General features: G+C 43.3%; 1 protein-coding gene across 1 annotated transcript in view; it reads left to right on the top strand.

Annotated features, from left to right (window-relative positions):
* NSRP1 (nuclear speckle splicing regulatory protein 1) overlaps window positions 1-26,035 on the top strand; it is a 64,564-nt gene that overhangs the window by 5,153 nt on the left and 33,376 nt on the right. The window contains exons 2-3 of the mRNA XM_040338570.1: window positions 1,798-1,846; window positions 9,942-10,029. Coding sequence (XP_040194504.1) covers window positions 1,827-1,846; window positions 9,942-10,029 — 108 coding nt within the window. The 5' untranslated portion in view covers window positions 1,798-1,826. The remainder of the gene's footprint in view (window positions 1-1,797; window positions 1,847-9,941; window positions 10,030-26,035) is intronic.

Here is a 26,035-nt window from a genome sequence, read left to right as displayed (position 1 = left end):
ACGAGCGAACGGCCGCCCACCCCCCCTCCTGAACCTTACAGGACAGCATCTCCTCAACATGTGGGGTGGGTGGTTTGGGGCAGTGGGGCCCTGCGCCCCCACCTCAAAGCACCTTGTCCCCATGTTGATGAGGACAAGGGCCCCTTCCCGACAACCCTGGCCGTTGGTTGTCGGGGGCTTGTTGGAATCCCGGCCCCCCACCCTATGTGAATGGGTATGGGGTACATTGTACCCCTACCCATTTACCTGAAAAAAAAGTGTCAATAAAACGCACCACAGGTTTTTAAAGTAATTTATTAGGCAGCTCCGGGGGTCTCTTCCGCCTTCTCCCCTCTCTGGCCTCTTCTCCGGTTTTTCTCCCGCTCTCTGGTGTCTTCTGCTGGGTCTGCTCTTTTGCTAGCTGTTGCCCGTCTCCGTTGTCTTCTTCCCTATGCTCTTCTTCTGATGTTGACTCAACGCTCTCTCCCGCTGTAATGCTGTGTGCAAAGACTTATATTGGCATGGGGCAGGGTCACCAGGTGATGCCATCCAGTGACCCTGCCCCTTGTGACATCACCGCCCCATCATGCTCACATTGCCGTCTGGGTGACGTCACCCAGTGACCCCGCCTCATGCCAATATAAGTAGTGGCACACTGGGCACCCAGCATTAGAGCGGGAAAGAGCGCCGAGTCAACATCTGAAGAACGGAGGGAGAAGACCCGACAAAAGTGCGAGAAGACAGCGGAGAAGAACCAGCAGACGCAGAAGATGGCGCCAGAAAATGGAGAAGCCTTAAAGCGGTTCTCCACCCTAAAGTGAAGTCCCGCTGATCGGAACCCTCCCCCCCTCCGGTGTCACATTTGACACCTTTCAGGGGGGAGGTGGGTGCAGATACCTGTCTAAAGACAGGTATTTGCACCCACTTCCGGCCTGGCATTCACGGGCAAAAGACGGGCATTGCGTCACATCCCGTCGCCCCCCCCCGTTGTGTGCTGGGAACACTGGGCTCCCAGCACACAGCGGGAGCCAATCGGCGGGCGCGACTCGCACATGCGCCGTAGGGAACCGGGCAGTGAAGCCGCAGCGCTTCACTTCCTGGTTCCCTCAGCGTGGATGGAGGGGGGAGCAGCAGGGTGACGAGCGATCGCTCGTCTGCTGCGGACGCCGCTGGACTCCAGGACAGGTAAGTGTCCTAATATTAAAAGTCAGCAGCTGCAGTATTTGTAGCTGCTGGCTTTTAATATTTTTTTTTTGGCGGAACATCCGCTTTAATAAAATACTTTAAAAACCTGTGTACAGTGTTTTTATTTTTGACACTTTTTTTTGGTAAAATGTACCCCATACCCATTCACATAGGGTGGGGGCCGGGATCTGGTGGCCCCGCCCGCAGCCCCCACGACAACCAACGGCCAGGGTTGTGTGGAAGAGCATTTTCAAAGTCGTACCAACTTGTGTCGGACCAGTTAAGACGGCTCTCATAGGGAAACATTGATTTTCACACGCCATGCGTCATGAGTGCCCAATGTCGGAGCGTTTGTTGTACCAGTGTGAACCCGGTCTTATTGTAAACGCTGAAGTTAGAAGCTGATTGGCTACCATGCACGGCTACACCAGATTATGTGTTCATGGTTGACCCATCCCTCCTCTTCCAGCCTACTAACAAATAAATATATTTCCCCTTTTCTCTTTCTTTTTATGATTCCACTCAGCGATAGGTGGATCTAGGTATCCAGAGCATTTGACTCCTATATCTGTAGCCTGTGAACTTATAAAAAATGCAGATCATGGTTCACATGAGATTTTTTTTTTTTCCCAGGAGGATACATGCACTAAGAAGTGATCAAGATGGCTGCTCCAGGGAAACAGTAAGTAGTGGCAAAGTACAGCTCATACGACACAGTTTCTCGAAACTATTTATAGTATTATGGAATATATACTGGTTTCTATACTTCATGTATTTTCCCTTAAAGTAAACCTATAGTGAGATGCACATGGAAGTTGCTGTTGCTTACATCCTCCTGAAAATTCTAACTCTGTGGCTGTCTTGTTGACTTCAATACTTTGTAACGAATGAGGGGATTGCTACATTTTCCCCAAAAGAAAAAAAAAAAAATAAACAGTTAAAGCAGAGGTTCGCCCTAAAAAACATCTATGTACCATTACATGCAGCATACTTGCGTCAGCTACAGTATGCTTGTTGTTTTTTTTTTTTTTCGCTGTACTTACCGTTTAATCGTTCATTTTCTTTTCTTCCTCCCGCGGGGAATAGGCGTTCCTATGAAGAGGCGTAGATGATTAACGTGCGGCTAAGGCGCGTCACGCGTTCCGAAAATAGCCGGACTAGGACTCGGCTCTTCACGGCGCTATACGGCGCCTGCGCACAGACTAGGAGCTGACTGCGCAGGCGCCGTATATAGCCGAGTCCTAGTTCGGCTTCTTTCGGAACGCGTGACGCGCCATAGCCGCACGTCAATCATCTACGCCTCTTCATAGGAACGCCTATTCACCGCGGGAGTCTGAAAAGAAAATTAACGATTAAACGCTAAGTACAGCGGAAAAAAAACGGCATACTGTAGCTGACGCAAGTATGCTGTATCGGATGGTATATAATTGTTTTAGGGTGAACCTCCGCTTTAAGCCTCGTACACACGATCTGACTTTTGCGTGGATTTTTGCTCGAAGGGCGTTGTCCGTGAAGTTGTTCTGCATACACACGGCAGAACGTTTTCAGCCAACATTCACCAAACCACATGGTTTTTCAGCTCTTTACCGCCACCCTTTGGGCAACTTCTGCTATTGTTTGATGTTTAGCATTGGTTCAGAGCATGCGTGTTTTGTACTTTGGATTTTAGTCCGACAGATTTGTGTACACACTATTGGAAAAATTTGACGTAACAGATTTATTGTTAGTTGGTGAGCATGAACAGCCAACTTTTGTTGTCGTTAATGCTGCCAACAATTGTCTGATGGAGCATACACATGGTCGAATTATCCGACAATTGTTGTAAAATCTGATCGTGTGTATGGGCCTTTAGACTGCAGTTTGGATACCTGCTGGTTCTTGGGATAGAAAGTAAGAAGAGGTCTTTCCAGTGGTCACACCCACACTACTATTCTTCTCTCACACTGCAAAAGTTATTTTCAGCAGTAAGCCTAGATTGATTCTAAAAATACAATCGGAATACATTTTATTTAATTTTTCAAATGTGTATTTATCAAGAAGCAGTTTCCAGTATATCTAAACAAAAATAATTGATTGAGGTACAGCCGTAGATAGAAAATGCAACCATAAACATGATCGTCATGACTGCTTAACAGTATAGTAAATTTAGAATCCATAACCTGTATAGACCAAATGGAATAGAGCTCTCACTATTATAGCCCAAGGTACGTCCAGTCCGTGAAAGTGTGTGAACAAGGTCTAAACAACATGAAGGTCCAGAGACTGGAAGTGAACCCCATTCAATATGAACAATACAGTAAAATGATTACAGTGGAGGCAGATAAAATCTATCAATGGCAAAAAGAGTACTGCTAGAGTTTTATTAACCACTTTGCCCCTGTGTTATAGCCAAAAGATGGCTACATCACAGGTTTAAAATGCCTGGGGGGGGGGCCCAGATGGATATACAGCAAGATTTTATAAAACATTTCAAGACATAATCGTAACAATTTTAAAAAAGACATATAATTGTATTTCCAGAAAACAAACATTTGCATCCCAAACTATGGAAACATTTATTACATTAATTCCTAAGGCCTCATTCACACGACGGACCGTTCGGGTCCGCCTGTCAGTTTTGACGGCGGACCTGAACGGCCTCTCCATGCATCCCTATGGAGCGTCGGATGTCAGCGGAGACATGTCCGCTGACATCTGACCCTATCCGATCCGCTAACAGACGTATGGGGGGCACGTCCCTATCCGTCCATGTGGATCGGATCGGGTAAGATCTGATGAAAACGGACATGCTGTCCGTTTTCATCAGATTGATCCATAGGAGACAGCGGTGCCCGACAAGCCCCTCCCCGCTCAGTGAGCAGAGAGGAGCTTGTCATCCGTCGGCTCAGCGGAGATCTGCGGACTGATCTCCCGCTGAGCTGGCGGGAGCAGGTGGACTCCGTAGGAACGGAGTCCGCCTCGTGTGAATGGGGCCTAAACCAGGAAGAGATCATACATTATGCAAGAATTACAGTCCAATTTCCCTTACTAATATAGATATTCGTATATACTCCAAAATATTGGCCAAGAGATTATCACCAATTTTGCCAAAGCATTGATGGAATATGCCCAGAAAACCGCCATCCCAGCTTGTCTGTTATCATTAGATGCGGAAAAAGCATTTGACAGAGTGGGATGGCGGTTTATGGAAGAAACTTTGATACAATTAGGAATTGGACCTAAAATGTTGAGTAGGATTATGGCATTTTATCACAACCCTAAAGCAAAAGTAAAAATAAATGGAAAATACTCGGAATACATAGAGATAACAAATGGAACCCGACAGGGATGTCTCCTGTCTCCATTGCTAAACGTATTGGTAATGGAACATCTCACCACAGCAATACAGGTAAAAAAGCCTGGTGGGGGGGTGGGTTAGGGCTACGTGGACGTTCTCGCGGTGCCGGTGCTCTCTGTGTGATTCCTTGGGACTCGACTGATCAGATAAAGGGCCAATGACAGCTAACTGCGTAAGTAAACAGAAGCCGGTTATCGGCTTTATTTATTTTTTCTCACGCTGTTGGTGTGAAGAAAAGAAGAAAGACATTAAACAGCTTCTGTTAGAGAGACATCTGTCCCCTCCGTGCCCACCAGTGCCATCTATTGGTACCCATCATTACTGCTAATCGGTGCTGCCAATCGGTGTCCATCACTGCCTCATCAGTGTCGCTTATCAGTGCCACCTATCACTGCCCATCACTGCCCATCAGTGAAAGTTTGCAAAAATGTATAGAAAATTATGAATTTTTTTTGGTTTAGCAAAAAACCCAGTGGTGAATAAAAAATGAAAACACTCTACTTGTGTGAAAAAAATGATAAAAATTAAATTTGGGTACAGTGTTGCATGACTGCGCAATTGTCATTCAAAGTGTGACAGCGCTGAAAATTGACCTGGGCAGGAAGGAGGTAAAAGTGCCCAGTAAGCAAGTGGTTAACAAAAGAGGGGGAGGAGGGACGGTTTACAATCAAAATACATTTTATGTACACTGCATAAATATGCATCAAAGAGCCTCTGTGGCTTCCGGGTCTGCGGTTCGAGTTACTTCCTGGTTCGCAGCTCCGGCGCTCTGATTGGCTGGAGCTGCGATGACGTTGCATTCGCATGGGAGCCACTGGTCAGCTACTGAAGAACCTGCACCAGAGGCCTGTTTCTCCAGTGCACATGCACTGATGACGTCGGAAGCAGCGCATATACTACTGGTAAGCCTCGTTATAGGCTTACCTGTAGGTAAAAGTGGTTTACAACCACTTTAATGTGTTTCTTTTATAATTGCCCAGGGTTCAGCTTTAATGGTATGTGCATTTTACATTTTGGTATAAAATCAGATATTTTGCAATTCTTCCCCCCCCCCCCACTTTTTTTTAATGCACTATCCATAGCCAGTAAGGCCGCCAGCATTCATAAGTGATCTAATTTATTAAATAAAATATTTATTTTTGTGAGCAATAAAAGCTTGCACTGGTTACCCAAATAGTTATAATAAAAAATAATTTTACCCTATTATTAAAAAAAAAAAGACAAGATGTAGCTTAGTAATTGGACCATTTTGGTGTTGGGCTGCTCTTTTAGACATGCATATTGCTATAAGGAAATTCTCTTTTACAGCTCGTGTATGGCACAAATGCTCTTTACTGTGTAAACTGCATAGATGACAGTGGGGGCCAAGACCCTATGCAGACTTTCCTTTGTCTATTCTATGGGATTATGAAACTTGCTTCTTTTACTTCGTATATGGAATATGCTCTTTGAGCTGTCAAGCCAAAAGCTTAAACCTCCTTATGTTATCTGTAACATAAAGTTCTAGTGCTGATGAAAATGTTGTGACTTTTATAAATCGATGACATTACTATGAACTGAATAAATTCCTAGAAACTTTTTTTTATATGATTGATATGGCTAAGCTATACATTATACAAAGGAACCTGTACATTCACAGAAACTTCAGGAGAGTTTTTAATGCAAGGATATTTGAAAATTGCTTTCTTTACAAAACCTTTTATTAGGTTTAAGGTAATGTTTCTCAAACTTTTTTTTTGTCTTGCGGTGCACTAAAAAGGATCTAAAAACGTTCACAGCACACCTGAAAAGATTTAACAATTTTTGTAAAGAACTTTTTATTTTTACATATATATATTTTTTACATTTGGTGCCGCTTCACACTACCGCGACTTGGAATCCGACTTGTGTCGCCCCCAAGTCGTGCGACATGAGAAAGTCGCTCAGAAAAGGTTTTTGTACTACTTCAAGGCGACTTCTATCCGACTTGTACCCATAGATTTCAATGGAAGTTGCCTCCAAAGTCGGAGAAACTTTACAGGAAAAGAAAATAGTTTACTCGGGCAAACCCCTCCCACAGAGCTGATTATTCTGTGATTAGCCACGGCCAAAGTTGCCTGTCCTGGAGGCAACTTCAAGTCGCGTTGTAAGTTGCTCCAAGTTGCGCTGAAGTAGCCTTGCAAAGTCGCGCTGTAAGTCGGGTTGCCCCTGTGTGAACTGGTACTTGCTGGAAGGCTGTGCCTGCTTTTCGAGAGAAGATCAGATTGAAGCACGGCTCCAAAGCCGAAAAAACAAGCGTGCATTTCATCGTCGATTTTAAGAAGTCTCTCGCTTTCGATTTGATTTCAGTCAATGCTAAACGGGTGTGCGAATGTAGCCTTAGAACAGGGTTTGGGAGCAACTACTTTAGAAAACAAGTTACCAGTGCAGTATCCGTCTTTGAGCAGTTAAAAAGGCCAGTTACTAAGCATTACTTGCAGAGCCAGTTATAAAGGAGTTTTGTTTAATAACTGGCTTTGAATACAGTATTACATTTAGTAGTGCTTCCAAAAGCCTGTTACCTTTTTCATCCACAGTCAACTTTCCTGGGTAGAATGGTCTCCCCTTCAGCTTGAGCCAGGCACACACGGCTGTTGAGGGAGAGGACTGCCCAAAGATAGCAGGTGCACACTGATTAGAAAAGCCTGGCCAGCTGATTTGAAGACTGCAGTCGGAAGAGATAAAAGAGCATAATTACTATTTGCAAAAGGAGAACTCTCTGCCCTGGAGCACCAGATCCGACACCTTCAGCAGGAAAATAAGTGGGTGGGAAGAGAGGTTGGCATACACCAGCCACACTGCTTTCCCTATATGCGGCTGCAGCACCTTGTTGGCTCCTCCCGCACATGAAAGCCAGCAAGGTGCTGCGGCCGCATATACGGAAGGTGGTGGTGTGGAAGGCCTCGGCTTCTCCATCACTCTGCCTGTCCTGGTTGGTGAGGTGCATGCGTGAACAGGGTAGGGGAATGAAGAGGCTCTTTCTGTTTCTCCCACCACCACCAAGCATATGCATTACATCCAGTTGTGTCTGGCTCTGCATGTCACAGCCAGCTTTCTTAAGACATGTGCCTGGTGGCTCGCTGCGGCACACCGAGCCCTGTTTAGTCAATGACAAGGCAAAGTACAAAAGAGGTTAACATAAACGCATGGAAAGTGCAATCCGTTCCAGGGTGCAAGAACATGATGCATTTTTCCTGCACTTGACTGTACTGGAACATAGTAAAATGTATCAAAAACGCACCGGACCCCAGTAGAATGAAGAAAAGCATCTGGAATGCATCAGTCAATGCATTAAAACCAGAATGGTTTAAAAACACATGCAGAAACTAATCTGGAGCGCATTTTTGTGGTGTGAACCAGCCCTAAGGTTCAAGACGTACACCGAAGTTTAAAACTGATTCAGTATATCGGATCTATAGAATCAAGGACTTAAAAATGGGAGCAATGAAGATTAGTCAAAAACAAGATTGGGAAAAAGAGGGGAGAAGTAAAAGATCGGGTTGGAGGGCTAGGGGAAATGGAGCAAAGGAGTGCACCAACATTTTGGCTACCAAAAATCATCGGCCGAAAATAGGGTTTGGTGCCGGAAGAAAAAAAGATGCGGTTAATTGCGGCCGAAAACGCTTGCAATTTTACCATGATTATGGTGTTTATCATAGATCATGTGACTAAATGCATCAAAAACTCAATGGGTGCATGTGTTTTTTTTTTATTTATTTTTTAAGCGTTTTCAATGGGGAGGTACATATTTGTTTTTATTTTTTGACACAATTGACAAGTCAGCAGTGTTTGCTGTAACAAAAAATATGGGTTTAGCCTGGATCGACGGGATATCAGAACGGAGGAAAACAGCGCTCATTGGCTGTTGAAACGCATCAGTGTGACGTCAGCACGTCATTCCGGAATCGCTAGCTTATACTCTAAAGCAGGGATCCTCAAACTACGGCCCTCCAGCTGTTGTAGAACTACACATCCCAGGAGGCATTGTAACACACTGTTACTCACAGACATGACCAGGCATGATGGGAAATGTAGTTCCTGAACAACTGGAGGGCCGTAGTTTGAAGACCCATGCTCTAAAGGGTATTGCCTTTCTCAACTACACGTTCCCAACGGAATCTTTTTGGCTGCCGGACTACACGTGGAGGCATCCGCACGGCTTTTGCATGGCACAAGACCGCACAGTGGGGAAGTTGTCTCCTCCTGTGTGTGCAGCGTGCAGTTCATTGTGAGCCCGCTGTGAGAATCGTGGGGTACAGACATCTTCTATAGGAGGACTGCTACCGAGGACTTGGTGAGAACACCTACTTCCACCTACTGCTCTTTACTATGGATGCACCAGTCTGATCCTTATGCATCATTCTCCCCCACATATGCAGCTCTGTTATACACGTGCCTTACAGAAGTTGATACATGTACAGCCAATTGTTCCATATAGTGTGGTTGATTCTTTGTATTGTGCAGACTAATGTGACATTCCATGGATCATACTGAAGTATTACCGTCACTGTGACCGGCAAGCACCCTTCTCTAACTTGGGACAGCCATACCCTCACGCATCCACCCAGCCAATACCCATGTTCAGGAGTTACTTTTACAACAGCACATATAGCCCATTGGAATTTCTTCTTTACAGGACTGCATGAATTATTTCTTAGCCCTCATCATAAAATAGTTCCTGGGGTGCCTTTTTGATCTGTGCTCCATTACTTTAGTGCCTGAATATGTTGTGCATGGTGACTGGGTTATGTATGTGTTTAATGCGTAGCTGCGATTCCCCTGATTTTTAATTAACTTGACAACGTTGTCTTTTTTTAATTGTGTAACCACTCTATTTATCTGCCACCCTTTTTTTTTTTTTTTTTTGCTGTGTGGTGTTTAGTACTTAATACAATAATTGTACTCTTCAGAGTGTTCTGCCTTTGGTCTTTTTTGAGAAAACTATGGTTTTCTATATGGTTTTCAGCATAATTTTTCCAGGAAAATAACTTTTGTCTAGGTTCTGACTGTGAATCGCACAGGGACCACGTGTAAATTTCACCACATTCCTGTTCAAATCGAATGCGATTCTGTGTGATTTTAAGCCCATTCATGTTGCATGGCTGAAATCGCACTGCATCCATTTTATTTTTATTTTTTTCACACTGGAATTGTATCGCATATGTGTTTATATCTGATGTGGTTCAGGCAAACGCCCTGCGTTTGCGACCTGCTTTTGGGGTGTGCTTAAAGTTCCATTGACAACCGCAGCAGATCACACAACAGTGCTATTGCTTTGCGGTCCAGGAGATGCACAGGAACCGCTGTTTCCTGCACTGCATCAGTGTGAACTGGGGCTAAAAGTGGAAGCATTGATTGTAAAATGTAGTTTATGTTGCTCTAAAACTATTGCCAAATATTTACATCTGTATCTATATCACAGGTATGGACTTTTTTTCCCCAAGAAGCTGCAACAGAAAAATACTTTTGCACCTAAGCATTCGGCATTTGCAGATGACTCTGATGATGAGGTGAGTGTTATTTTATTTAGCAGCTTGCTTATTTGTCTCGTCTGTGTAAAATCGCAGTTTTTCAGAACTTCCCCCATTACCGCTCATCATGGAGCCTATTGCACAAAACAGCAGCCAAACAGTTTAGCTTTAAATTAACAAATATCATAAAATGGCTAAATACACAAATTGAATATTCGTTTTTATGTTTTGGTGTGATTTGTAATCGTAATTCGCCAGTTTTGTGACCAGGAATGGCAGACAGGAAATGCAGGTCCTGGACCTTTTATGCAGACAAGGATGGGACTGGACAAAGTAGCTGCACACTTATGAGGCCCCCTCTCCTGGAAGCATTGTCTCACATAGATGCCACTGTGCAAAGCAATAGAGATAATTTGCTCAGAATGCTGACCTTCCTCTTTTCAGCCTGGATGCTGTTGTTCATGGATTACAGTAAGCTGTTATCCGGAAAGAACTAGGCCCTGGTCATTTGTAAAAATATATTTAATGTTCTATTGAAATACATAGCTGGATTATTCACGCAAAACTATTCGAATTTGGGCAGACCTTGCTGGGTCTAAGTTACAAGCTAGCATCTTGTATCTCTTGAGGAGTCTGTCAGCATCGTCTTGGCACTTGAGTTCAAAGGCTATACACCCTCTGAGGTCACACGCTGCATGTAGGGATTTTTTTGTGTGCATTAACAGAGGATGCAGCAAGATAAGTGAGACTTCCCCTGCAGCGCTGCAACACACCTGTAGTGAAATGGCAGAGAGCTGAGTGCCAGTGACCATTTAGTAAACACGTATAAGAGTTATTTTTAAAACTTTGTTTATTGAAAGCAAAATGAAGGCATAGAAGAAATCCATATACACAGGATAGATCCTGATATATACAGAAACCTTGCCTGTGCAGTCAATAAAAGGCAGAACAGTAACAGAAAAATGTATCTGGGACACTTTCATTAAAGCGGAGCTCCACCCTAAAGTGAAACTCCCGCTGATCGGAACCCTCCCCCCTCCGGTGTCACATTTGACACCTTTCAGGGGGGAGGGGGGTGCAGATACCTGTCTAAAGACATGTATTTGCACCCACTTCCGGCCACACAGTCTCGGGCAGACTGCGAGCATGATGTCACGTTGTCGTCCCCCCCCCGTTGTGTGCTGGGAACACTTGGCTCCCAGTACACAGCGGTAGTCAATCTGCAGGCGTAGCGCGACTCGTGAATGCGCCGTAGGGAACCGGGCAGTGAAGCCGGAGCGCTTCACTTCCTGGTTCCCTCCCCGAGGATGGCGGGGGGGGCAGCAGAGTGACGAGCAATTGCTCGTCCTCTGCTGCGGACAGCGCTGGACTCCAGGACAGGTAAGTGTCCTAATATTAAAAGTCAGCAGCTGCAGTATTTGTAGCTGCTGGCTTTTAATATTTTTTTTTCAGCGGACATCCGCTTTAACATATTTTTCATATGGAATTATTTGGTTAACCAAGGTGATCCATAGGTGTAAAGTAGTTTTGTTTATTGCATTTACCTCAAAGTAATCACTTTATGTGCCATAGATAGTTTCTCTCAAGAATATCCATTGATAGTGGGGTCATAACTCATCCAGAATACCAAACAGGCAAAGGTCTGGGGGTGCAAGGTAGGGGCAGTGTTGATAAAACGTCACCTGAGACCAAAGGTTACAGATAATGGGACATGACCATAGCAAGTGTGCAAGATCCATTTGCGGTTGGTGATAAGGGCAGTTGGTATGGAATATCTGACCAATTTTGTGCAGAGGGGTTTGTGTTGGGTAGGTTTGGGGAATAATGTACAGTTGTATGGGTTTATTGTTCACTTCCAGAGATACTGACAAGTTGGAGCTCCAGATATCGTCCCAATCTTAGGCTGTCAGAGATGGCATTGGTGTTTGCCATTTACCTTTTATTCACCAGTGGAGAGTGGATATTTGAATGTCTAAGGCCAAAAATTGAGTAGTTAAAGCGGATCTCCACTCTAAAGTGGAGTCCCGCTGATCGGAACCCTCCTCCGGTGTCACATTTGACACCTTTCAGGGGGGAGGGGGGTGCAGATACCTGTCTACAGACAGGTATCTGCACCCACTTCCGGCCCTACGATACGGGCAAAGAACGGGTTTTTTCCTTCCTTCCCGTCCGTCCCCCGTTGTATGCTGGGAACACTCGGCTCCCAGCACACAGCGGGAGCCAATCGGCGGGCGCAGCGCGACTCGCGCATGCGCCGTAGGGAACCGGGCAGTGAAGCCGGAGCGCTTCACTTCCTGGTTCCCTCACCGAGGATGGAGGGGGGAGCAGCAGGGTGACGAGCGATCGGCTCGTCATCTGCTGCGATCGGCGCTGGACTCCAGGACAGGTAAGTGTCCTTATATTAAAAGTCAGCAGCTGCAGTATTTGTAGCTGCTGGCTTTTAATATATTTTTCCCGTGGCACATCCGCTTTAAATATGAACTCCAGCTTTTCCTCCCCAAAACAACGAATGCATGTAAATGAATCACAACCCCACTATCAGTTTGTGTGTAAATTACCTCCTCTAGCTGTATACAGCAGGTTTCTCTGTGTGTGTGTGATGTCACTCTTCCTCCTGGCTGAATTTAAAAGTTCTCTGACTTCCTGTTTCCTTCCTTTTTCAGGCTTGATACTACATGTCCCATGATCCTTTTGAGCCTCTGTCCCTTCAGGGCGGGCTATGGGAGTCACTTGTACTAGTTCTGGGAGTTGATGTGGGTGGGCCTTAAGGTTACTATGGGTGTTTCTGGACATGCTTGTGGGTGGTGAAAGGTGTAAATGTGTCATACCTCCAAGTGTCATTCCTGTCTTGCATCATGCCATAGAATGGCTTGCTGCAAGATTACAGGTGAAGGGCTATGGGAGGCTTTTATGAAAGGGATTCCTTCATATGTAAATTAATCCCTTCATAAAGAGCAGGGCTCTGGAAGAGCAGGATCCGAGGGGTGGGACTCTCCCTGTCCCTGTTTAACTTGGCTGGATTGAATTCTTATTGTGATCCATTCAATCCTGCCCTGCAGCCGCACAGCTAGCTTTAAGAACAGGCTGTGTATGAAGGGGTTTCCTTCTTAAATGATGCTGTGATCTGTGAGTCGGGACTTGAGAGGTTTGGACTCTTCCTGTAGGTGTGACTGGGTGGGATTGCATGCTAATTGGGATATATTCAATCCCACTCGCCGTCAGAGCTGTGAAGGAAGTTGCATCATTTGCAGAATTAAGACTACAAAAAGGTGTGTTTTATGGGCTCTAGCTACTGCAGAAAGTGGTTGTGGAAGGGAAAGTTTATCAACCGGATATAAAGAATGATACAAAGCCACAACTAAACCCAGAACATCAGGGAATCTGCAGACTAAAGAGGATTGATCATTCCATTCTGTTTTAGTGAAAAGAAAATTGGAATTCAGCTTTAATGCATGCCTTGCTTGGCAGTAGTAAAAACCGCCAGAGTGAATTTCCCCTCTCTGGCCCTCCCAGCTGCTATGTATGTTGGCTGGGAAAGCATTGCGTTATCCCAAAGCAAAAGATTAACAGAAGAGTCCCCAGAGGCTACAGGTCTTTTTTTTTTTTTTTTTTTTTTTTTTTTTTAACTTCCAATCGAATTAGCTTGGCTAGTCCGTTTTAATAATGTTTGTGTTAGACCAACTTTATTCATACATTTTTATAAGCTAAAATAATGCAGAGATAATAGTTTCATTTAAAAGTGAATTGAATAAGAGGCCTAGGGTGAATAAGCGCACTATGTTTACTCTTAAGCGTAAGGGGGGATTGGGCCTACCCGATCTGCAGAAATACTTTTATGCTGCCCAGCTAGCCCAACTTTCCAGATTCCACTCTAAGTGTTCGCAAGCAATATGGATGATTATGGAGTCTCACTCCTGTCGTCCACATCAAATATCTCACCTTATGTGGCTCCCACTTAAAGAGAGACCCACTATTTTATGTCCATCTTTGTCTTTCTCCTTGGAAATTTGGGATAGAGTTTCTAGAACTCAGAACTTCAAATCGCCTCACTCCCCATTGGCACCTATAGTTTTGAATAGTGCATTCCCCCCAGGCCTCAATCCTTTTGCTTTTAAATGGTGGACAAATAAGGTTTACTGCGTATAGCAGACGTTTGTGACAGAGGGTGTGTGCTAACTGAGCAAACTATGCAGGATAAATATCACATGCCATTAACGGAAAGTTATAGATATGTTCAATTACGTCATTATGTGCAGTCTCTGGCTCGTCGGGGTGATCTGGAGGCTTCTACTCCCATGGAGCATCTTTGTACTCACTATGATAGACTCAAAGGCCATTTTTCGGAAATATATGCGATGTTGATGAGTTCATTGACTAAATTGACCTACCGTATTTTCCGGCGTATAAGACGACTTTTTGGATGCAAAAAAATGCATCCAAAGTCGGGGGTCGTCTTATACGCCTGGTACGGTCTCCGTGCAGCTGCGATCGTTCATGATTTCAAAGCCGCGCCGTCTTCTCAGCGTGTCCTGTGATAGGCGGAACACAAATCTTCCCAGCAGCGCCTCTGTTCTGTGTTCCGCCTATCACGGATGCCTTCTCATCCTCGGACGAGATGAGAAGGCATCCGTGATTGGCGGAACACAGAACAGATGCGCTACTGGGAAAATTTGTGTTCCGCCAATCACAGGACACGCTGAGAAGACGGCGCGGCTTTGAAATCATGGACGCTCGCAGCAGACGGAGACTGTCACCGGCCTGCAAAACGCGAGTGATGGCACTGTGTGGGCAAGTGATGGCACTGTGTGGGCATGTAATGGCACTGTGAGGCTTGAAAAAAGCCTGTTTCTGTCAGCGGTTGTTCTGGCTAACCCTCCAGAAAGACTAGTAGGAAGGGGGTAGTCTTATACGGCGAGTATATCCCAAAACCAAAATTTTTCCTGGAAAATTAGGGGGTCGTCTTATACGCCGGAAAATACGGTATATGGGAGGACGATTTACAGGAAACCCTTGGCTTGGAGGAGTGGCCTAGGATCTCAGATGCTGCATCTAGATCGCTTATCAATACATCTATAATAGAAGCTAATTATAAAGTTTTGCTTAGATGGTATATGGTGCCGGCTAGACTTGCTACCTTTTGTACATGGAGTTACCCCTAGGTGTTTGAGGCTGTGGCCAGACTGGAACCACCTATCATGTTTGGTGGACTTGTCCAAAGGTTAGGAGATTCTGGATCAGGGTCTATAATTTTATATATTCTTTGACTCTGTTGAATTTGGTTAAATTTGCGAAACAGGCTGTTCAGGGTGGCGGAGGCCTCTAAGGCCCAAAGACGGCTCCTTACCTTTATTTTCATATCGGCGAAGATCACGATGGCTAGAAATTGGCGGTCCGCTGCCCTGCCATTCGATCAGCTTAAGAGGAAACTGTCCTGGCTGATGTTGAATGAAGGACTGACAGCACTGGTTCAGGACAAAATTAAGTAATTTCATAAAGTTTGGGACCCATGGCTTGGGTATCTTACTGATGACCTGAGATCGCTGACGACGTAGTTGGGTCCTACTTAATGGATCCTGGGGTTCTGGATGGTAGCTCTTCTTCTTTTCTTTTTCTTTTCATTTCTCTTTCAAGAGTTCTCAAGCACGGGCCCCTTTGTTTAGGTAACAGTCCTAGTAGTTCGATTGGCTTACAATTTTATGCCCTGAGACCCTTGTCCTGGGGGGTTTGAAGTTTTTGGGAATGGTACTGAAAGTTTTGATTCTTATATATTGGATTGCACTTTGGGTTGTACCCTGGAGATTCTTTCAGAGATGGTTTATATTTTTGTGGACCACTACATTCCTTGTATGATTGATGTATGGGCCTTGGTTTGCGTTTGCTAAAAATTGCTGATGTATTGAGATACTTTTTGTACTGATGTATAAATCTTTTCAATAAAAATAATTGAAACATAAAAGTGAATTGAAAAGAGGAAGAACCCACCCCCCCCCCCCCCCCCAAGGTTGGGACTTTTAAGGCAACAACAAATAGTGTATGAATAAAGATTTATTAACAAATTATACAAAATTACAATATTAAAAGCATTGATGATGTAAAAGTACGTAGGTGCCCAAGAAGTCCAGAGGGCCTGGCACGTTTCGGGACGTTGTTCAAAAAGTTATTTAAAAGTGAATGTCAGGGTAAAAAAATAAGTCTGCAATACTTGCACATTTCCCTGTCTTTTATTCCTTTAAAGACCTGCAAGTACAGAAATTCACTCAGCCTCTAAGTCCTGTTGAGGACAGACAAAATACAGCATTTTCATGGACTGAGTGGTGTCAACCCTGCCCAGTTGTCATTGATGAACTACTCAGAACCTTCCACCTGTTCTCCAAAACATGGAGACTAACCATTCTGTTGCACATACTGTAGTTAAGAACTACTGGGGCTGTTTAGACTTTCAGTAGGATACAATAATGTATTGCAGGGCTTGACAAATCCCGGTCGCCATGGCGTCCTGTCAACTTTTTTTTTTTTTTTTGAGCTGGTGGTGAGATGTTGGTATTTCAAGTTATTACCGCCAGGTGTGTGAGCTGGCGCCATCTGGTGGTGGCCGTTGGTATTACAAGTTAAGCAGCAATTCTAATGTCATTTTTCACTGCCATCTTCTTCCCTCTAATTAGAACCCCCAAACATATATATTTTTTATCCTAACACCGTAGAGAATAAAATGGCGATTGTTGCAATACTTTGTCACGCCGTATTTGCGCAGCGGTCTTGCAAGCGCACTTTTTTGGGAAAAAATTACACTTTTTTTAATTAAAAAATAAGACAAAAGTAAAGTTATCCCCTTTTTTTTTAATATTATGAAAGATAATGTTACGCCAAGTAAATTCATACCCAACATGTCACGCTTCAAAATTGCGTCCACTCTTGGAATGCCGACAAACTTTTACCCTTTAAAATCTTCATAGGCGACGTTTAAAAAAATTTACAGGTTGCATGTTTTGAGTTAGAGGAGGTCTAGGGCTAGAATTATTGCTCTCGCTCTACCAATCGCGGCGATACCTCACATGTGTGGTTTGAACACCGTTTACATATGCGGGCGCTGCTCACATATGTGTTCGCTTCTGCGCGCAAGCTCGTCGGGACAGGGTGCGTTTTCTGGCTCCTAACTTTTTTAGCTGGCTCCTAGATTCCAAGCAAATTTGTCAAACCCTGGTGTATTGACAACACATTTCTGTTATTGACATATTGGAATATCTTGTGCCAAATTTGAGAAAGCCATGTGTTTTCTTCATATTTCTGGTTCATGTTACAAATTCGGGTAGTTCTTATGTGTGACACTTTTTTTACATTCTGGCTCAATGGCTCTGACTAATTCATTGGGTAATACCAACATATTGGTGTTCAGAAAAGTGGAGGTAAATAAGACCTAATCCGTGCTGGAGACAGATTTCTAATGAGTGACTATGATACTCCTTATGAATTCCAGGGCTTGAGAACTAAGGAAGTGTTCATAAGAAATAAGACAGCCCTGAATTTCAAACACGATCAATAGGTATTTTTTGCACTTTATGAACAGATATAACAAAATGCTTGAAACTGTATATTTTAAAGCATTTGTATAGTCAAAATAAATCATATATGAATTTCAATTGATTTCTAGCCTACTCCTATTAATCTGATTAATCTGGAAGTTTGTAAACTTTGAAGTTCCAAACACATTTAATTCCTTTAATTTTGTGACACATATTCACTATGCCCTGTGGGTAGGCACTGCTTTGTCAGATTTCACAGAGCCTAGACTAGAGGTGCTGAAATGAGGCATGTGGAAAAGTATGGACCCTTCTTCTCTTCTGGGCCATAGGAGTGCAGTTTCCTTTGCTCTCCTGTGACCCAGGATCAGCAGATGGCTAAAGCCTGCTGTCAGCTGACATTACAGTGCTGCTCCAGGCTTTGGAAGGATCCTGACCATATTATTGGGATTCACTTGCATGTCTGATCAACAGCTGGCTCAGACTCTCAACATGCTGCTGAGAGCCGAAGCCAGCTGCTCTCCTCCTCCCCTGCCTGGTGCTCCAGTGAGTGCTGGAGGGGCAGAGTGGAGAGCAGTAATGCAGTGGTTCTCAACCTTTCTAGTGCCGTGACCCCTTTATAAAATTTCCCAACTTGTGGGGACCCCTAACAATAAAAGAAAATTCATAGTGTGATTTGTCAGCACCCAAGGTAAGGCAAGTAGTTTGCGCCCCTAACCCACGGACATATATGCGAGCCGATGAGAGACTGAGCTGGCCATTCTGCCCCCTCCCCAGCTCAGCGCTCCAGTGAGCGAGGAGGGGGAAGGGCTGTAATCTATATCAGAGGGAATCTGGAGACTGATGTGTGTCGAATCAGAGGATTAGGCCCGGTTCACACTGGTGCGATGCGATAATCCTGCAAATCCACTGTGGGTTCCCGCATCGCACCCGACTCGCATGTCAGTTCACACTGCCATATGCGAACTGCTGGGGAGTGTCATATGTTAACGACACCCCCCCATTTCAGCTCGTGTATCGCACTGCGAACTGACAGTTCAGACATGAATCAGATTTCATATGTGTGAACACCCATGCTATCAGATTCTGGTCGGAACAGAAAAAAGGGTCCGGTGCGTGTTTGGACCGAATGTGGTGCGATATCAGCCATACTATCTGTATGGCTGAAATCGCATGTAATGTGAACAGTAGTGCGCTGCGAATCGCATGCAATGTCTGGCATCGCACAAGTGTGAACCGGCCCTAAGTCACATATGTCTTTTTAGTTTACGTTTTCTGGCAGTATGAGGAATGATTGTAATCTGACATTTGCAATACTGTGTTTTTTTTTTTTCTTTTTCTTTTTTTTTTCTATTAAAAAGAAGGTTTATGAAGGAGAGAAAAGGGCAATTTTAAAGCACATGAGCTGTGAAAAATACAGCATTGTCATAACAAAGATGATGAATGATTTGGCCTTTTGGAGATCTTGGAAATTTCTTAAACCACAAAGCCAAGAGGTAATGTTTTTATCAAGAAAAACCCCAACATGTGGTGTTCTCAGCACACATTGCTTAGGAACTTGATTTTATTGCTCAAAGCCTAGTTAATTGTTTTCCATCTCTGACAACATATGTAGGCTGTGCTTGTTCTGAACACAGATGATGCCTGTGTGTAGTGTAGTCATCGCAAGAAATGAAAGAGCTGGTCAAGAAGGGCAGAAAGCTCCCCATTTTACAAGCGAATTATTCATGTAGCATTTACTTCCTGTAATCCATCTGCCCTTAGCTCAAGCATGCATGTAGGAGAGTGTTTGTTTTTAGCTGCGAAAACCCTCCTCTACTTCTGAAGACTCCTGGGATGTATGACATCATTTGCCTAAGGCTAGGCCATCAACCAGAAAGTAACTGAAGAAATGTAAAAGACCATTTTAAAATCAAGTAAAGATACTTACCTATCTATATATACTAATGCTAGCAACTTACGGATTAAAAATAATCAATGTTTATTGGGAGAGCGAAGTTCCACTTTAAGAGCCTGCATACCATTTTTTGTTTTGATGTGCCTGGAATGTATTTTGCTGATTTAAACCGAAAGTTTATTTGGACTTACTATTTAGTAAATGTTGATTGAAAAGGGTGATCATTCACACTATCTGCAGTTACCTCCCATTTTCTGCGTGAAAAAAATGCATGCAACTGCAATGACACCTAGACAACAATGTGTCATCTTCGCACCAGAACGCTGTGTTTCTTTGTGTTGCAAAGCTGTGTAATGTTATGTAACACGTTTGTATAATATTGCACCGCGATCTACACAAACACACTGCACCTCTCATCCACAGCAATATTGGGTCAGAGACGGCATGCTTTGGGGGGGGGGGGGGGGGGGGGGGGAACTATACATACAAACGTGTGAAAAACATGCACGAAAACACACAGCAGCACAACTGACTGACATGTTTTCATGTGTGTTGTAGTGTACCTTGGATGCATTATGCTTCTAACACCTGGGCGCAAATATGCAGTTTCAGGATGCCCGCCCAATACAGTATATACCTTTATTTTGCTTCTGACTTTGGTGACTTTGCTATTTAATCGCTCATATTTGCTAATAAAGCTGTCGGTTTACCAACCTTAAGACCCTTGTTCACACTTCGCATAGCGGGAATGTGCATTCCTGTTTGGGATTTTATGTTGCCAATTTTGATGCTATTCCATGTGTCACGCCTAGGGCAGCCCATTGCAGGACTTAAATAGGCCGGCATATGCATGTTTGTTGCAGCAAAGAAGCCTAGGGGTCAAATTTTGGCCGAGCCAGGTGCGATTTTTACATGTGCGTTTTGTGTCGCAGTAATGACAAAATTGCATCGGGTGCCCAAATGCCACCCATACGCGAATCGGGCATTTTGCTATGACTTGGATTATGTCAAGTGTTTGCATGAATTAAATAAAATTCCAGCTGACAGACGATTGAGAAAATTCTCTAAAACTTTCATACAGCAGAGGGCACTGTGACTTTTTCCACCACTGATCAGGAATCTTTTTTTTTTTTTTCTTCTCCTTTCCTTTCCTTAATTATAGTAATGATAATCGGGGTAAATAATAAATTACAGTGGAATATACACTGTTTCAGGACAATGCATTTAGCAGGAACAATTTGCAAAAGAAATGTTCATTGATTTACCATTTTATTCTTCTCAAGTCATTAATGTTCAGCCATACATTCCTTCCAAATTGCTTTAGTATTCTTCTTACAGGTTCGAACAGTCTTACTTGACATCTTGCCAACTGCAAAAAACAAAATGGTCACTCATTTTATTTTGAAAACTACCTATCGGGTCCCTTAATAATCACTGTCACCTGGAAGTAAAGGCATATGAAACTGATCACAAAAGTATTAAAGGCTAAGGGTCCCATATGCAACCTGTTACACCCTAAATATGGTGGAGTACCTATACTTTTACTCATGATGGTGCCTATATGTATTTCTATAAAAATATGAAGTAAGAAATTGATCACTTTTTGTTTTGATGCACCAAAATAAAATGGAGCTGCAATAATTTTATATAAAATGAACTACAACCCCAATTCCAAAAAAGTTGGGGCGCTGTGTGAAAAACAATGATTCGTAAATCTCCTAAAACTATATATATATATATATATATATATATATATATATATATATATTCATTCTATTTTTTTTTTTCACAATAGAAAACATGTCAAATGTTTAAACTGAGAAAATGTATAATTTTAAGTAAAAAAAAAGGGGGGGGGGGGGGTAATTTTTAAAATTGGCAGCAACATGTCTCAAAAAAGTTTGGACAGGGAAGCAAAGAGCTGGAAGAACATTTCCTATTAACCTATTGGGTTAATTGACAACATGTCGGTAACATGATTGGGTATAAAAAGAGCATCTTAGGGAGTCGGGGTGTCTCGGAAGTAAAGATGGGCAGAGGTTCACCAGTCTGTGAAAATCTGCATCTAAAAATTGTTGAACAATTTAAGAATAATGTTCAATGAAAAATTGCAGACTTTAAATACATCATCTACAGTACATAATATCAAAATATTCTGAGAAACTGGAGAAATCTTTTGTGTGCATGGGAAAATCCCAAAACACAATATTTTTACGACATTAAAAACAGGCATGATTCCGTAATGGACTTCATTGCATGGGCTCAGGAATACTTCCACAAATCGCTGTCTGTGAACATATGCCTCGTTTCCACTGAGCGGATTGGTTTGGTACAGTACGCTATTTTGGGTGTTTCCATTTTGAAAGTGTGCCATGAAACCGTACCGCACCATTCTGGGTCCTGCTTCAGATGTGGGGCCATAGAAAATGGAACGGTTCGGTTAGAGTGGAGCTACAATACATTCCACTGGTGGACACGCTAGGCATTTTTTCTAAACCCCGTATGGCCCCCGACAGTCCAACTTGCAGTGGAAACGCTCACCAGAATAGACCGGACCATTCCAAACTGTACCGACCCGAACCGTTTCGCTCGGTGGAAACGAGGCAATAGTGTGTGTGTTGTTTTTTTTTTTTTTTTTTTTTTTTTTTTTAACCAGATCAACGGTTTGTAACTGTATATTTCCATGGCACTATGCTAAACCACATACTGCATCTAAGACAACAGTTTGGTTTCATAGCAGAAGGGTAGGGGTGCTTAACCGGCCAGCCTGCAGTCAAGTAAGTGCATTTTGAAACAAAAAATATGACATGACCCAGGACTGTTGATTTCATTAGAATCCTATATCAGGAAAGAATGGGACAACATTCCTCTACCAAAACTCCCACAAGTGTTGTTAAAAGAAGAGGGGATACTACACCAAGTTAAACATGGCCCTGCACTAACTTTTTTAAAATGTGTAGCTGCCATAAATTTCTAAAATTACCCTTTTTTTTTTTTATTCCTAAAATGGTACACATTCTCAGTTTAAACATTTGTTTCCTATTTTCTTTTGTGAATAAAATATGGGTTTATGAGATTTGCAAATCGTTGTATTCCGTTATGCAAATTTTACACAGCTTCCAAACTTTTTTGAAATTGGGGTTGTAGTTCTAGTGTATGACTGTAACCTGTAGGCTAATTTAACATGTTACCATTAGACCTGGTTCACACCTATGCATTTATTTTGCAACTTTTTGCGTTTTTAATTTGCCCAGCAATATATTGTCCAAAAAAAAAGCTTTAAAATCTGTGTGCGCAAAATTGTGTAACGCCCCGCAAAAAGCACTGCAGAAGCTGCAAACACAAACTGCACAGTGTACAAAGAAAGCGGCGTTAATTCAAAAGATAATGGGCCAAATCCACAGACATGCAGCCTAACTTAACTTTTCAAAGTTAAGTTACACTGCCGCAATTTTCCGAAGTTAAGTACCGATCCTCAAAGCACTTACCCGGAAAATTGCGGCATCGCAACTTAACTCCGTCCATCGTAAGGCGTTCCTAGTTTAAATGGGCGATTCCCATTTAAATTAGGCGCGCTCCCGCGCCGGACGTACTGCGCATGCGTGTGATGTCATTTTTCCCGACGTGCAGCGCGCAAACGTAATTTACGCCGGGCTTTGTGGATTGCGACGGGACAATAACGTTGCGACGGGTGAAAAAAAATGTACGCGCCGGGAAAAAAAATTCAAATTTAAAAAAAAATCGCGGCGATCGAAAAAAAGGTCTGGTTTTACATGGTGTACTAATTTTACACATTTTAAAACCAGCCCTAATTTTACGCATGCAAATCGTAACTTACGCAGAAAACACAAAGCTTAAAAGCTTTGTGGATCTGCTCAAGTACTCATTTGCATACGCTAGGCGGCATTTCGACTCAAAATGCCCCCAGCGGCGGATGCGGTACTGCATCTTAAGATCTGACAGTGTAAGTGTCTTACAGATGTCAGATATTCTGCCTAACTTTGGAAAAATCCTTTTGAGGATCGTTTCCAAAGTTAGGCACAGAGATACGCAGGCTGAACAGCAATTCCGCCTGCGTATCTCTTTTGTGGATTTGGCCCAATGTTCTCAAATATTGAGCATAACTGTGACAATATTAAATGCTCAAGTGAAAAATTATTTTGTAAAAGAAAGCGTCTGTATAGAAAGTCTTCACTCATAAGCAATCCACTTTCTGAACTGCGCACAAATTCCTTCCAATCCGTGCAAAGGGAATCCACCACCATGTGAAATACTCTTACTGGATTTGGTGGACCATTCGATGCTAAATGGTCATAAAACGCTCACTGTATCAGGGTTAAGAAAAATTCCACCATGTCAGCGGCTTCCAGCATCAAGGTCACCAATGAGAACATTTATACTGATTCCCATAGAGAAGTACATAAGCTCCAACTCAAGCATGACAGAAAAGGATTGTTCAATCTATGGATATAAACTTGTGTAGCAGGCTGATGGCTCGGTAGGGAGACGCAGAGTCGGGCCGGAAAGCAGCATAGGTGTGAACCAGGCCTTCGATGGTTTGTATCAAACATGAACAAATTCATATTTAACCACTTAAGGACAGCCTCCTGCACATATACGTCGGCAGAATGGCACGGCTGGGCACAAGCACGTACCTGTACGTCCTCTTTAATTAGCCAGCCGTGGGGCGCGCACCCGCGACCCGGTCCGAAGCTCCGGGACCCGATCCTGGTGGAGTCCCGCGATCGGTCCCCGGAGCTGAAGAACGGGGAGAGCTGTGTGTAAACGCAGCTTCCCCTGTTCTTCACTGTGGCGCTGCCATTGATCGTCTGTTCCCTGATATAGGGAAAGGCGATAAGTGACGTCACACGTCCAGCCCAGCCCCCTACAGTTAGAAACACATATGAGGTCACACTTTACCCCTTCAGCGCCCCCTAGTGGTTAACTCCCAAACAGCAATTGTCATTTTCACAGTAAACAATGCATTCTTATAGCATTTTTTGCTGTGAAAATGACAATGGTCCCCAAAAATTGTCCGATGTGTCCGCCATAATGTTGCAGTCACGAAAAAAATTGCGGGTCGCCGCCATTAGTAGTAAAAAAAAAAAAAAAAATTGCGCAAACCAATCGATAGGTAGAAGAATATGTATCTGCCTAAACCGAGGAAGAAAAGATTTTTTTTAAATATATTTTTGGGGGATATTTATTATAGCAAAAAGTAAAAAATATTGCATTTTTTTTCAAATTGTTGCTCTGTTTTTGTTTATAGTGCAAAAAATAAAAAACCGCAGAGGTGATCAAATACCACCAAAAGAAAGCTCTATTTGTGGGGAAAAAAAGGACGCCAATTTTGTTTGGGAGCCACGTCGCATGACCGCGCAATTGTCAGTTAAAGAGACGCAGTGCCGAATCGCAAAAACTGGCGAGGTCCTTTACCTGCATAAAGGTCCGGGTCTTAAGTGGTTAAGTATGCAGAGCTATGGGCTTTGTTATTGGGACCTATGCACCTTAACTGCTTGGAAAGAAAAACAAGTAAAACATTAAACACCTTTTTGTTTTGATGCACCTAGAATAAATAGAACTGAGATCACGTATATAAAGTGAACTAGTTCCAGCATATGATTATAATCTAATTTTGCATGTTCTTAGATAATTTTCCCTGGTTCATGTTTTATACAAGTCAAGTAAGATTGCTAGTCACACACATGCCTGTTCGATAAATCAGGATTCATTGAAAGGATTTTATGCGATGCATAGTAGCCCATTATGCTTTACCTTTGCAGGGAAACAAAGAGGAAGTAACACCCATCAGGGTTTACTTCTCTTTAAGATGATATACTTATCTTACCAGGCTACCTTGTTCAGTGCCTAGGTGAGTGCTGGCCAGATCTTGAAGGATGTTGAATTTCCCATATCTCATGAGAAGACGATCTTGCACCAATGCTCCAGCATCTTCATGAGATGTGGGCTATTCAGCATTCTTAAAGTGGAAGTAAACCCTTCAATTTGATAGTTACAAAAACAGTTAACATTCCCGGCATGCCGGAAATGCTAGCTGTCACATTTGTTTGTGCTCTCAACCAAACTGCCAAACCATCCAATGGCTGGTTTTAATAACAGGTCACATGTACAGCAGCATGGCAGTCGTAGAATAAACAGAGGTCAAGATGGCCGCTTCCATGGCTGAAAACGATAGGAGGGTTTACTTCCACTTTAACCACTTCCGGACCGCCTCCTGCACATATACGTCGGCAGAATGGCACAGCTGGGCACATGTACGTTCTGTACTAGTACCCAGCCGTGGGCGCACTCCCGCGACCTGGTCCGAAGCTCCGGGACCCCGTTCTTCACTGTGGCGGCTGCATCGATCGTGTGATCCCTTTTTTATAGGGAGACACGATCGATGACGACACACCTACAGCCACACCCCCCTACAGTTGTAAACACACACTAGGTGAAACGAAACTCCTACAGCGCCCCCTGTGGTTAACTCCCAAACTGCAACTGTCATTTTCACAATAAACAATGCAATTTAAATGCATTTTTTGCTGTGAAAATGACAATGGTCCCAAAAATGTTTCAAAATTGTCCGAAGTGTCCGCCATAATGTCGCAGTCACGAAAAAAATCGC

This window comes from Rana temporaria, chromosome 2, assembly GCF_905171775.1.
Source record: "Rana temporaria chromosome 2, aRanTem1.1, whole genome shotgun sequence".
Classification (NCBI taxonomy): Eukaryota; Metazoa; Chordata; class Amphibia; order Anura; family Ranidae; genus Rana; species Rana temporaria.
Note: the sequence above shows the minus strand (reverse complement) of the source record. Positions and strands in the feature narration are given on the sequence as shown.